The 14,489-nt window shown below is 35.2% G+C and overlaps 2 protein-coding genes across 2 annotated transcripts; both read right to left on the reverse strand.

Moving 5' to 3' along the window:
* Window positions 1-600: 600 nt before the first annotated feature.
* On the reverse strand, window positions 601-3,734 carry LOC131801090 (thymidylate synthase-like). Its single transcript, XM_059119156.1, has 2 exons — window positions 2,992-3,734; window positions 601-1,645 (listed from the first exon to the last, which is right to left on the reverse strand). The coding sequence occupies exons 1-2, from the start codon at window positions 3,659-3,661 to the stop codon at window positions 834-836; spliced, it is 1,482 nt and encodes a 493-aa protein (XP_058975139.1). The 5' UTR covers window positions 3,662-3,734; the 3' UTR covers window positions 601-833.
* A 7,092-nt stretch (window positions 3,735-10,826) lies between these two features.
* LOC131801091 (thymidylate synthase-like) lies at window positions 10,827-13,964 on the reverse strand. The gene is made up of 2 exons (XM_059119157.1): window positions 13,218-13,964; window positions 10,827-11,871 (listed from the first exon to the last, which is right to left on the reverse strand). Exons 1-2 carry the CDS (start codon window positions 13,885-13,887, stop codon window positions 11,060-11,062), a joined length of 1,482 nt encoding a protein of 493 aa, XP_058975140.1. The 5' UTR covers window positions 13,888-13,964; the 3' UTR covers window positions 10,827-11,059.
* Between the last annotated feature and the right edge of the window lie 525 nt (window positions 13,965-14,489).

Raw genomic sequence — 14,489 nt, forward strand, 5'->3', positions numbered from 1 at the left:
GTATTATTCTACCATGAGTATGAGTATACGTAGACACTTCGTGTCCGCACTCGTAAACCAATCAAATGCTTGTTTTATATTTACGTTTAGTCGGTAGTCAACTTCTTTGGAATTCGCACGGAAAGCTGATTTATTCGCAGATTACGCTTTCTATCGAAATTAGTTTCAACATCTATACAGCAAATTTGTTTTTTATTTTTGGAATTTTTGGCCAAAAGAGCAAGAAAAGGTAAAGGTCATACGAGGTGATACCAGACGTAATGTAAGAAGCAAGAAAATATTGTGTCCTTTTGGAAAGAAATATATTTTGTAATTTCTATTATTACCCGATGCAAATGATTTGATTAATAGAAATGAAAATCAGAATTCCACAGTTCAATGTGAAAATGGAGAACAGTTTTTTTTTTTATATTTTTGTTTATTTAAAAAATCATTTCAATGTGCAACATATAAAATATTTTTTTCTGATATTGTCAATTGTTATTTTAATATACTGATGTTTGAAACAGCCATCAAAGACATATATATAAGCAATTTAAACCGCTAAGGCAGTATGTAATGATTTGGGAAGGTATATGGAATTGAATTTTGAAACTAATATTTTAGATTATCCAAACTTTTATTTGTCACTCTTTCATATAATTGTGTTTTTTATATTAACATGCCTTTGTCATGAACTGTTAATCAAGGTAGTATAGCCACAAACCATTTGCTCAGAATGCATTTTGTCTAGTCTTTACCATTTTAGGTCTTTGCAGCCATTCTCATATGTATTTAAAACGTTTATCCCACAGCCGTTTTTTGTATTTTTGAAATTTAAAAATCACGCTGTTTCAAACGGCCATTTCCATATGAATTTTCGGATACGGGTTATAGCCAACAATTTCAAAATCTTCGAATTTGAAGTCCTCAATATCCGTAACTTTACGCTTGATTATTAATTTTGGAAACTTACGTGGTTCACGTTTCAACTGCTCCTTTAATGGTTCAACGTGATTTAAATAGACATGTGTATCACCCAATGAGTGAATAAAATCGCCTGGTTTAAGACCTGTTATGTGGGCAATCATATAAGTTAACAAAGCGTAAGAGGCGATATTGAATGGAACGCCCAGTCCCATATCAGCACTACGTTGGGTCAGCTGACAGGACAATTCATCATTTGCCACATAAAATTGAGCCATACAATGGCATGGTGGTAGAGCCATTAAATGTATATCGCTAGGGTTCCAAGCGGTCATTATAATGCGTCTGCTATCGGGATCTGTGCGTATTGTGTGGATTACATTTGCAAGTTGGTCTATTCCCTCATTGGTATAATCATCGTCACAAGTGCGATATTTTGCACCAAAATGACGCCATTGGAATCCATATACCGGACCCAGATCGCCCTCTTTACGATCTGTAAAGCCAAGCTTATCTAAAAATTCGCGAGTACTGTTACCATCCCAGATGTGGATATTTTTGTCCTGTAATTCCTTTGCATTAGTGCAGCCACGTGTGAACCATAACAATTCCTCAACAACTGCTCTCCAAAATACCCGTTTAGTTGTCAATAAAGGAAAGCTCTTGCGCATATCGAATCTCATTTGTGCACCAAAAATACTTAAGGTACCTACACCAGTGCGATCATCCTTTGTGACTCCTAAAATATGAAACAAACCGTATTAGTACCACTTAAAAACATTGAAACAACTCTAGTTTAGTAAAAACTCTTCGAATTTTTCGAAATTTTTTCCAGAGGTAGGTATTTTTACCCTGATCCCGGGAAACTATTTTTTTCTTGGGGGACGGACCTGGGACCACAGATTTTTGACCCGAAAGTCCGGGTTTAAGACCCCGACTAGACCCGGATCCAACTACCCGATATAGACAATATAGATATCGTTGGAAAGCTTATGAAAATACCTATCCAAGTGGTCACAAGATGGGGTAAGATGTTACGGTTCGGAAGTTATAGTCGAATTATCGGGGGTCAACAAAATTGTTTCTTATAGCTGACACTTTTACCTTTCCAAAATGCTACAATTTGTGCTAACACCTTTTTCGGGTCCAGAGATATGGGTCTTTCCATCCGCATAACCCGATACTAACCAGTTCATTAAAATGATTTTTTCAATAAAAAAAGGTTTATTTCGCGTAGCAGTCGTCGGAATAACAAAAGTTTTCTAAATTTGTCACTTTTTGTAAATAGCCGGCCTTGAGATTTCCTCCTCTGGGTATGTCCGACACCGGCTAACGCGAACAAAAGGTTTCTAAATTCGGCACTTTTTGTAAATAGTCGGCCTTCGGCCGGGGCTTGAGTTTTTCTCCTCTGGGTATGTCTTACACCGGCTAACGCGAACCAAACTTTTCTAAATTTGACACATTTTGTAAAAAACCGGCCTTCGTCTGGTTCTTGAGATTTTCTCCTCTGAGTATGACTAACACCGGCTAACGCAAACCAAAGATTTCTGAATTTGATGCTTACGCGAAATATACCTTTTTTTAATTGAAAACATAGTTTTAATGAACTGGTTAGAATCGGGTTATGCGGATGGAAAGACCTATATCTCTGGACTCAATACAGGTATTAGCACAAATTGTAGCATTTTGGAAAGGTAAGAGTGACAGCTATAATTTAGAAACAATTTTGTTGTCCCCCATAATGGAACCTTTTTTGACTTTTTGAGGGTTTTATAAAAAATCCGGGTTAAAAAAATATAATTTATAATTTGACTATAACTTCCGAACCGTAACATCTTATCATCAACCGTATTTTCATAAGCTTTCCAACGATATCTATCTTTCTTTCGGGTCAAAAATCTGGGGTCCCAGGTCCGTCCCCCAAGAAAAAAATAGTTTCCCGGGATCACGGTAAAAATACCTACCACTGGAAAAAATTTAAGAGTTTTTACTAAACTCGAGTTAAGCCAAAACATTTATTGGCCCCGTAAGGCTTTAAAACGTAAAAATAAATTAAACATTACATATGAAAATACGCATCATTACCTGTTTTTATTACCCTTTCTATCAGATTTAAGTATTGTCCTTCGTCCTCATTTTCGCGTTCTACTTTTGAATTCCCATTTGTTGTTCCGTTGCATTTCGGGGAGCCACCATTGACAGAAGCATTTTCGCGTTCTACTTTTGAATTCCCATTTGTTGTTCCGTTGCATTTCGGGGAGCCACCATTGACAGAAGCATTTTCGCGTTCTACTTTTGAATTCCCATTTGTTGTTCCGTTGCATTTCGGGGAGCCACCATTGACAGAAGCATTTTCGCGTTCTACTTTTGAATTCCCATTTGTTGTTCCGTTGCATTTCGGGGAGCCACCATTGACAGAAGCATTTTCACGTTCTACTTTTGAATTCCCATTTGTTGTTCCGTTGCATTTCGGGGAGCCACCATTGACAGAATCATTTTCGCGTTCTACTTTTGAATTCCCATTTGTTGTTCCGTTGCATTTCGGGGAGCCACCATTGACAGAAGCATTTTCACGTTCTACTTTTGAATTCCCATTTGTTGTTCCGTTGCATTTCGGGAAGCCACCATTGACAGAAGCATTTTCACGTTCTACTTTTGAATTCCCATTTGTTGTTCCGTTGCATTTCGGGGAGCCACCATTGACAGAAGCATAGGGTTTTTCCAATATTTCACACGTCTTATTTTGTATTTCCATTTTGAATTTTGTGTTAAGCTTAGATCCACATTTCGACCAGTAGGCACAGTTGGAGGGAAAATAATGCCAACTCTAAAGTATCGCATTTTTTTGGCGCCAACAAGATAATCACAAGCGTGAAGTTAGCAACGTTGCTAACTATCGATAACATTGAATTTCACCAAAAATTACAGGGTAACTCAGAACATCGAAACTTCACATTTAATACTTTTTCAACTGTGCGTCAGAGAAAAAACCTGGAACCGATTTGAAAACAAAATTTATTTATAAAATTATGAATGAAAATGTCCATGAAATAAATTTTGTTCGATAATGAATTCTCATACCACAGTTATTATTTCCATATATAACATCGCAAATTAAATTTTCTGATATTCCACTGGTGGTCAGGACGGGAATCTGGCTCTGGAAGCCTCCATATAAAAACGTCCAAAAAACTGTGAATGCCATATGAAAGTGGGAGCCCTTACGATTATTTTGGCATATAAAATGTTCTCCAAATCAGTTTTTGGTAGAACAAATTTTGAAATTTTCTCATATTCCACTGGTGGTCAGGACGGGAATCTGGCTCTGGAAGCCTCCATATAAAAACGGCCAAAAAACTGTGAACGCCAAATGAAAGTGGGAGCCCTTACGAGTATTTTGGCACATAAAATGTTCTCCAAATATTCCACTGGTGGTCAGGACGGGAATCTGGCTCTGGAAGCCTCCATATAAAAATGTCCAAAAAACTGTGAATGCCAAATGAAAGTGGAAACCCTTACAAATATTTTGGCATATCAGAAAATTGGAAAATTTGTTCTACCAAAAACTGATTTGGAGAACATTTTGTATGCCAAAATACTCGTAAGGGCTTCCACTTTCATTTGGCATTCACAGTTTTTTTTTTTTGACGTTTTTATATGGAGGCTTCCAGAGCCAGATTCCCGTCCTGACCACCAGTGGAATATGAGAAAATTGGAAAATTTGTTCTACCAAAAACTGACTTGGAGAACCTTTTATATGCCAAAATACTCGTGAGGGCTCCCACTTTCATTTGGCATTCGCAGTTTTTTGGACGCTTTTATATGGAGGCTTCCAGAGCCAGATTCCCGTCCTGACCACCAGTGGAATATGAGAAAATTGGAAAATTTCTTCTACCAAAAACTGACTTGGAGAACATTTTATATGCCAAAATACTCGTAAGGGCTCCCACTTTCATTTGGTATTCACAGTTTTTTGGAAGATTTTATATGGGGGCTTCCAGAGCCAGATTCCCGTCTTGACCACCAGTGTAATATGAGAGAATTGGAAAATTTGTTCTACCAAAAACTGACTTAGAGAACATTTTATATACCAAAAAAATCGTTAGGGCTCTCACTTTCATGTGGCATTCACAGTATTTTGGACGATTTTATATGAAGGCTTCCAGAGCCAGATTCCCGTCCTGACCACCAGTGGAATATGAGAAAATTGGAAAATTTCTTCTACCAAAAACTGACTTGGAGAACATTTTATATGCCAAAATACTCGTAAGGGCTCCCACTTTCATGTGGCATTCACAGTTTTTTGGACGTTTTTATATGGAGGCTTCCAGAGCCAGATTCCCGTCCTGACCACCAGTGTAATATGAGAAAATTTGTTCTACCAAAAACTGACTTGGAGAACATTTTGTATGCCAAAATACTCGTAAGGGCTCCCACTTTCATTTGACATTCACAGTTTTTTGGACGTTTTTATATGGAGGCTTTCAGAGCCAGATTCCCGTCCTAACCACCAGTGGAATATGAGAAAATTGGAAAATTTGTTCTACCAAAAACTGACTTGGAGAACATTTTATATGCCAAAATACTCGTAAGGGCTCCCACTTTCATTTGGCATTCACAGTTTTTTGGACGTTTTTATATGGAGGATTCCAGAGGCAGATTTCCGTCCTGACCACCAGTGAAATATCAGAATTTGAAAATGTTGTTGTATCATAAACTGATTTGCGATGTTTTTATGGAATTAATAACTGGGGTATGAGAATTCATTATGGAACAAAATTTGTTTATTTCATGGACTTTTTCATTCATAATTTTATAAATTAATTTTGTTTTCAAATCGGTTCCATTTTTTTTCTCTGACGCACAGTTGAAGAAAAGGTATTAAATGTGAAATTTCGATGTTCTGAGTCACCCTGTAGATTTGGTGAAGTTCGATGTTATCGATAGTTAGCAACGCTGCTAACTTCACGCATGTATTATAGCATGTTTCCATTGGAAACCGAACAACGTTGTTCGCTCTCAGAATTAGGTACACGAATTAACCCGTTCATACGGCACGATTCGTAATTCATAGTAAAATAATTTCTTTTTTTCAAAATTTTGTTTATTGATTTTAATGGGAATTTATACTAAAATACATTAAATTCTCACTAATATGGATAGAAGAAATGATTATTTTTCTCCCAAAGATTTATTAAAACATTAATTTTATAATTTTCATTCACGTTTCCAACTTTTTGTGTAAATGTTGACATTTTGAACATATTTTTGTATTTTTCTATTTTTAAATTCTGCTGGAGAGACACTTGTCAAACATTTTTTCTGCCGATACAAATATTTTGAAAATATTGCCTCTTTTGTTTCCTGTTTTCTGTGGTAATTTCAACTCGTGGACAAAATGCGTACCTCGGATGAGAGAGAAAACAAAATTTACTTTCGTTTGAATGTACATATGCTATTCTACATTGTAGTTTTCATTCATAAATTTCAGTCTTCCCAAAAATTTTCAAAATTTCATTAAATTATTCTATTTTCAATTTTTAAATGTCATAATTAATTTTTTCGATAAATGCTCTCATTTGTTAGGGATGGGACATATTTTTTCGTTGTTCTGAGAGTGATTTGATTTTAACAATGTACAAATATGATTGTTCGCTCAGGAAATTTTGTGTGAAGAATTAAGTAGTTTTTTCATAGTTAAGGGTCAAACAACGAATAGAGAGCGAATCAAGTGCAATGGAAACGCCACATTATTTTTGCCATTTCCTTCGATATCATAAAGGGAAAATCGGTTATCGTAGTAGAAACTTTTATATTAGGTGTGTCTGGTTACCCTAAAATTTGTAACAATTGTTACAAATTGTTACTGGAAGTCGTCTGTTAACCCGAAAGTTCTGCAAAAGAGAGCGGTTAGAGAGAGAAATTTTGACAGTTCTTTCAGTGAGAGTTTGCAAATTCTTGATGGAAAAATTTATTAGGTGTGTCTGGTTACTTTCCCTGCAGGAATTGTCCAGCAACATCTTTCTGAGAGAGTAAGGTAGTTTTATTCTCTTTTGCAAGGAAATTGCGAAAAGTAAACAGACGGTATTCCTGCACAAGCTTGCAACTAATCAGCTGATTTGTCAAAACAAACCAATTTGTACCCCTTTAAAAGAATTAAACGAAAGGAACCACAACCAATTTCACATGTTTTATAAATAAAAAGGAAATTGGCAATAAAATAAAAATATGAGTAATAAAAGGAAGATAGATTTGATGTGTTCCGCGGAATCCTTTAAACCTGTTTCTAATGGCATTTGTCTAAAAATGTTGGAAATAGTCTTTTATTTTCTTATTACATATTAATATTTATGTTTTTCACATTTTGTAAAGTTGTTCTCCAAAAACAATTAGTTTTGTTAATTCCAAAACAATATTTTCAAATTAAAATCACAAAAAGAAATAAGTAAACAATAGAAAACATCTGATTGAATGTCGATGAATGAGAAGAAGAAGAGTTGCAAGAGATTGCTGGAAGAAATTTTTCCAGCAAGAATTTGCAAACTCTCACTGAAAGAACTGTCAAAATTTCTCTCTCCAACCGCTCTCTTTTGCAGAACTTTTGGGTTAACAGACGACTTCCAGTAACAATTTGTAACAATTGTTACAAATTTTAGGGTAACCGGACACACCTATTCTTGCAATCTTCTTCTTCTCATTCATCGACATTCAATCAGATGTTTTCTATCGTTTATTTATTTCTTTTTGTGCTTTTAATTTGAAAATATTGTTTTGGAAATAACAAGACTTATAGTTTTTGGAGAACAACTTTACAAAATGTGAAAAACATAAATATTAATATGTAATAAGAAAATAAAAGACTATTCCCAACATTTTTAGACAAATGACATTAGCAACAGGTTTAAAGGATTCCGCGGAATACATCAAATCTATCTTCCTTTTATTGCTCATATTTTTATTTTATTGTCAATTTGCTTTTTATTTATAAAATTTGTGAAATTGGTGGTGGTTCCTTTCGTTTAATTCTTTTAATGGGGGACAAATTGGTTTGTTTTGACAAATCAGCTGATTAGTTGCAAGCTTCTGCAGGAATGCCGTCTGTTTACTTTTCGCAATTTCCTTGCAAAAGAGAATAAAACTACCTCACTCTCTCAGAAAGATGTTGCTGGACAATTCCTGCAGGAAAAGTAACCAGACACACCTTATTGCATTTCTGTCATATGCTCTGTCATTGAAAAAAAAAAAAAAAACTAATACACAACAAAATTAGTAGATTCTCGCAGAGCATAAAATTGACGATAAAACCTAAGTAAATATAAGAAATAAATATTTTAAGAGCCGATAATGACCTATATTGCTCATGATGGTGTAAAATCCAGCTAAAATTGTGCATCCATGGATGACTAAATCAATTGGACTTGCAGGAACAATAGGTATTTGTTGGAGACGGTTGATCTATTCCTGAACTGCAAGAATATAAAAGTTTTTACTGCGATAACCGATTTTCCCTTTATGATGTTGAAGAAAATTGCAAAAATAATAGGTTCTTGCAGGTACTGGAAGAAAATGGAAAATGTTTTCAAATAGTTCGATTGCAATGGATTGTATAAATAAAATTAATTTCAGAGTTTATCGTATTATTTGTTTTATTTATTTTTAGTTCTTTAGTGACGTTAGCTTACGATTTTTTTTTCAGAAAAATAAATTTCAAATACAATACTAAGGTAGAACCATGGTAGAAATACCAAGTAGCAACATAGGCGAAAATTACAACAAAGCTACTTTTTTGGAAACTTGATGTGTCAAAGTTGTAGTCAGGGCGAATTGATTTGAAGTACAAAATTTGGGGCAAATTATTTTTCCAATCAAAATATTGAATTAAAAATTTTCAAAATTGTTGTTTTTTCTATTACAAAAGCAAATATTCAAAACTTCCAACATCGATTAAAAGTAATGCTGAAGCCGCTGCATCTTGGTTTGATTATAGCACGTTCAATACAACATTTTTGAAAATCACAGAGACTGGAAATGGAGTGATCGTAGTCTCCAGCGCTCCAACGAAGGACATTTGCGATAATATATGTCCAATCGTTGTTATCTCTTCATCATCCTAACACACTTGGTAACGTTGGCAACGTTGATTTCATATTCAACAGCGATAATGTTCTTTACAAGAAAATATCCGGAAAATTAGTTTTGGTGCTTTAAAATTAGGTTTTGTGGTGGTTCTGGTGGGGTGTACCCTTTTTTCTTTTACTACATCGTCAGCTTTCTCGCTGTAGTGACATGCTACCTAAAAGGTACTTTAGGGTATATTTACTCCTCAGGCTTACTTAAGATTTGGATCAAAGATTGCAGAAGATACAGGGGGCTGAGTCTACTGTGAGTCCACCCATATTATTTGCATAGCTATGAGAAATGTATAGCAGACAGGAAGTGTTTTATGTATAGATAACTTTAATACATTCGAACAATTTGAAATAAAAAAATTATCTCAATATTTAATCACAAAATCTAGAGATTTTTATAGCGAAATAATCTTTTATAGATATATATTGTACATGATTTTGAAAAGAGGTGTTGACCTTTCACTCAGTTATCGTGGTATTAAATTATTTATTCAAAATAAATGCAACAAGTTGTTTGATTTTTTATTGTTTTGATACTATTTTTGACATTACAAGCCAAACAGGTAGACCTTCAAAGTTCACCTACCTTCTCTTCATTGTACCATGGTATAATTATTACAGGTAACAGCAAGTCCCAGCTGATTTGACTCTATAGTAATACTAGTGTTAAATTCGATATGACGTTTTTAATTTAATTCCATATCAGACATACAATAGGCATACCCTTTTTTGTTATAAAATTTCACTGTTGTATTTAACGAAACGCTAAAGGCGATGGTTCGGAAACTTTTTTTTGCGGTTATATTTCATGTTTTCTAAAATTGCAAAATGTAGAATACTTTATGTATGTGTGCTGTTTGGTTTCAACTTGGAAAGGATGTTGCCTTTTCACGATTTTCTAGCAATTGCTTGAAGTGTTGAGAGAATAGGACCAAAAGCTAACAACTATACATTCAGGGGAATGATGTGAAAGCATTAAAATTGAATATTTTAAGAACTATTCTTCTGCATTTTCAATTTAATAATCCAAATTCCAAAAATGTATAATTCTGAAATTAAAATAATTTATTGAAAATTATTTATTTTGTTTACATTTTTGGACACATAACTCAGACACTTGCATTACGTACAAAAACAAAACTGTATGTGGTTGTTGTTACGATTGTTGTCCAACAACAATTGCTGTTGCCTGTATTATTCTACCATGAGTATGAGTATACGTAGACACTTCGTGTCCGCACTCGTAAACCAATCAAATGCTTGTTTTATATTTACGTTTAGTCGGTAGTCAACTTCTTTGGAATTCGCACGGAAAGCTGATTTATTCGCAGATTACGCTTTCTATCGAAATTAGTTTCAACATCTATACAGCAAATTTGTTTTTTATTTTTGGAATTTTTGGCCAAAAGAGCAAGAAAAGGTAAAGGTCATACGAGGTGATACCAGACGTAATGTAAGAAGCAAGAAAATATTGTGTCCTTTTGGAAAGAAATATATTTTGTAATTTCTATTATTACCCGATGCAAATGATTTGATTAATAGAAATGAAAATCAGAATTCCACAGTTCAATGTGAAAATGGAGAACAGTTTTTTTTTTTATATTTTTGTTTATTTAAAAAATCATTTCAATGTGCAACATATAAAATATTTTTTTCTGATATTGTCAATTGTTATTTTAATATACTGATGTTTGAAACAGCCATCAAAGACATATATATAAGCAATTTAAACCGCTAAGGCAGTATGTAATGATTTGGGAAGGTATATGGAATTGAATTTTGAAACTAATATTTTAGATTATCCAAACTTTTATTTGTCACTCTTTCATATAATTGTGTTTTTTATATTAACATGCCTTTGTCATGAACTGTTAATCAAGGTAGTATAGCCACAAACCATTTGCTCAGAATGCATTTTGTCTAGTCTTTACCATTTTAGGTCTTTGCAGCCATTCTCATATGTATTTAAAACGTTTATCCCACAGCCGTTTTTTGTATTTTTGAAATTTAAAAATCACGCTGTTTCAAACGGCCATTTCCATATGAATTTTCGGATACGGGTTATAGCCAACAATTTCAAAATCTTCGAATTTGAAGTCCTCAATATCCGTAACTTTACGCTTGATTATTAATTTTGGAAACTTACGTGGTTCACGTTTCAACTGCTCCTTTAATGGTTCAACGTGATTTAAATAGACATGTGTATCACCCAATGAGTGAATAAAATCGCCTGGTTTAAGACCTGTTATGTGGGCAATCATATAAGTTAACAAAGCGTAAGAGGCGATATTGAATGGAACGCCCAGTCCCATATCAGCACTACGTTGGGTCAGCTGACAGGACAATTCATCATTTGCCACATAAAATTGAGCCATACAATGGCATGGTGGTAGAGCCATTAAATGTATATCGCTAGGGTTCCAAGCGGTCATTATAATGCGTCTGCTATCGGGATCTGTGCGTATTGTGTGGATTACATTTGCAAGTTGGTCTATTCCCTCATTGGTATAATCATCGTCACAAGTGCGATATTTTGCACCAAAATGACGCCATTGGAATCCATATACCGGACCCAGATCGCCCTCTTTACGATCTGTAAAGCCAAGCTTATCTAAAAATTCGCGAGTACTGTTACCATCCCAGATGTGGATATTTTTGTCCTGTAATTCCTTTGCATTAGTGCAGCCACGTGTGAACCATAACAATTCCTCAACAACTGCTCTCCAAAATACCCGTTTAGTTGTCAATAAAGGAAAGCTCTTGCGCATATCGAATCTCATTTGTGCACCAAAAATACTTAAGGTACCTACACCAGTGCGATCATCCTTTGTGACTCCTAAAATATGAAACAAACCGTATTAGTACCACTTAAAAACATTGAAACAACTCTAGTTTAGTAAAAACTCTTCGAATTTTTCGAAATTTTTTCCAGAGGTAGGTATTTTTACCCTGATCCCGGGAAACTATTTTTTTCTTGGGGGACGGACCTGGGACCACAGATTTTTGACCCGAAAGTCCGGGTTTAAGACCCCGACTAGACCCGGATCCAACTACCCGATATAGACAATATAGATATCGTTGGAAAGCTTATGAAAATACCTATCCAAGTGGTCACAAGATGGGGTAAGATGTTACGGTTCGGAAGTTATAGTCGAATTATCGGGGGTCAACAAAATTGTTTCTTATAGCTGACACTTTTACCTTTCCAAAATGCTACAATTTGTGGTAACACCTTTTTCGGGTCCAGAGATATGGGTCTTTCCATCCGCATAACCCGATACTAACCAGTTCATTAAAATGATTTTTTCAATAAAAAAAGGTTTATTTCGCGTAGCAGTCGTCGGAATAACAAAAGTTTTCTAAATTTGTCACTTTTTGTAAATAGCCGGCCTTGAGATTTCCTCCTCTGGGTATGTCCGACACCGGCTAACGCGAACAAAAGGTTTCTAAATTCGGCACTTTTTGTAAATAGTCGGCCTTCGGCCGGGGCTTGAGTTTTTCTCCTCTGGGTATGTCTTACACCGGCTAACGCGAACCAAACTTTTCTAAATTTGACACATTTTGTAAAAAACCGGCCTTCGTCTGGTTCTTGAGATTTTCTCCTCTGAGTATGACTAACACCGGCTAACGCAAACCAAAGATTTCTGAATTTGATGCTTACGCGAAATATACCTTTTTTTAATTGAAAACATAGTTTTAATGAACTGGTTAGAATCGGGTTATGCGGATGGAAAGACCTATATCTCTGGACTCAATACAGGTATTAGCACAAATTGTAGCATTTTGGAAAGGTAAGAGTGACAGCTATAATTTAGAAACAATTTTGTTGTCCCCCATAATGGAACCTTTTTTGACTTTTTGAGGGTTTTATAAAAAATCCGGGTTAAAAAAATATAATTTATAATTTGACTATAACTTCCGAACCGTAACATCTTATCATCAACCGTATTTTCATAAGCTTTCCAACGATATCTATCTTTCTTTCGGGTCAAAAATCTGGGGTCCCAGGTCCGTCCCCCAAGAAAAAAATAGTTTCCCGGGATCACGGTAAAAATACCTACCACTGGAAAAAATTTAAGAGTTTTTACTAAACTCGAGTTAAGCCAAAACATTTATTGGCCCCGTAAGGCTTTAAAACGTAAAAATAAATTAAACATTACATATGAAAATACGCATCATTACCTGTTTTTATTACCCTTTCTATCAGATTTAAGTATTGTCCTTCGTCCTCATTTTCGCGTTCTACTTTTGAATTCCCATTTGTTGTTCCGTTGCATTTCGGGGAGCCACCATTGACAGAAGCATTTTCGCGTTCTACTTTTGAATTCCCATTTGTTGTTCCGTTGCATTTCGGGGAGCCACCATTGACAGAAGCATTTTCGCGTTCTACTTTTGAATTCCCATTTGTTGTTCCGTTGCATTTCGGGGAGCCACCATTGACAGAAGCATTTTCGCGTTCTACTTTTGAATTCCCATTTGTTGTTCCGTTGCATTTCGGGGAGCCACCATTGACAGAAGCATTTTCACGTTCTACTTTTGAATTCCCATTTGTTGTTCCGTTGCATTTCGGGGAGCCACCATTGACAGAAGCATTTTCGCGTTCTACTTTTGAATTCCCATTTGTTGTTCCGTTGCATTTCGGGGAGCCACCATTGACAGAAGCATTTTCACGTTCTACTTTTGAATTCCCATTTGTTGTTCCGTTGCATTTCGGGAAGCCACCATTGACAGAAGCATTTTCACGTTCTACTTTTGAATTCCCATTTGTTGTTCCGTTGCATTTCGGGGAGCCACCATTGACAGAAGCATAGGGTTTTTCCAATATTTCACACGTCTTATTTTGTATTTCCATTTTGAATTTTGTGTTAAGCTTAGATCCACATTTCGACCAGTAGGCACAGTTGGTGGGAAAATAATGCCAACTCTAAAGTATCGCATTTTTTTGGCGCCAACAAGATCATGATCCAAGTATAAGGTCCCCCTTCCAGTTCAGCTGATTACCGGACGATCTGTCAATTAAATTTGAATTCGCTGCAACAAAAACAAACTTCAAAACGATGGTAGAAGAATACAGGTAGTCGCATTGCATAGCTGCTGTGGCAATGAACTTTATGATACCCTACACCACTTTGCTAATTTAGTTGAGCTCCACTTAATAATTAAAAGTTTTTATGGGAGAATTCAATCATACACGCTATGATTATAAATATAATTTAAAATTCCAAGGACTAAATATGCCGAAGCATTTGTATCTTTTAAATTCGGACTTGTATTGCCCATTTGGTGCAAAATTAATTTGAAAACAGATAATGATATATATGGGAACTATATCCAAATCTGAACCGATCTCGATAAAATTTGGCAAAGATATTTCTGAGCTGTATTTGATATATTTCCCTGAATATCGTTGTTACGGAGTGCATATTACGGCTGTAGGTAACAAATATAACAAAT

The sequence above is a fragment of the Musca domestica genome, unplaced genomic scaffold, assembly GCF_030504385.1.
Source record: "Musca domestica strain aabys unplaced genomic scaffold, Musca_domestica.polishedcontigs.V.1.1 14, whole genome shotgun sequence".
Taxonomy (NCBI): Eukaryota; Metazoa; Arthropoda; class Insecta; order Diptera; family Muscidae; genus Musca; species Musca domestica.

Coding starts and splice junctions, on each gene's coding strand:
- LOC131801090 (XM_059119156.1), bottom strand. CDS start 3,661: ATGGAAATACAAAATAAGACGTGTGAAATATTGGAAAAACCCTATGCT. Junction 1,646..2,991: donor AGAAAGGGTAATAAAAACAG/GTAATGATGCGT, acceptor TTCATATTTTAG/GAGTCACAAAGGATGATCGC.
- LOC131801091 (XM_059119157.1), bottom strand. CDS start 13,887: ATGGAAATACAAAATAAGACGTGTGAAATATTGGAAAAACCCTATGCT. Junction 11,872..13,217: donor AGAAAGGGTAATAAAAACAG/GTAATGATGCGT, acceptor TTCATATTTTAG/GAGTCACAAAGGATGATCGC.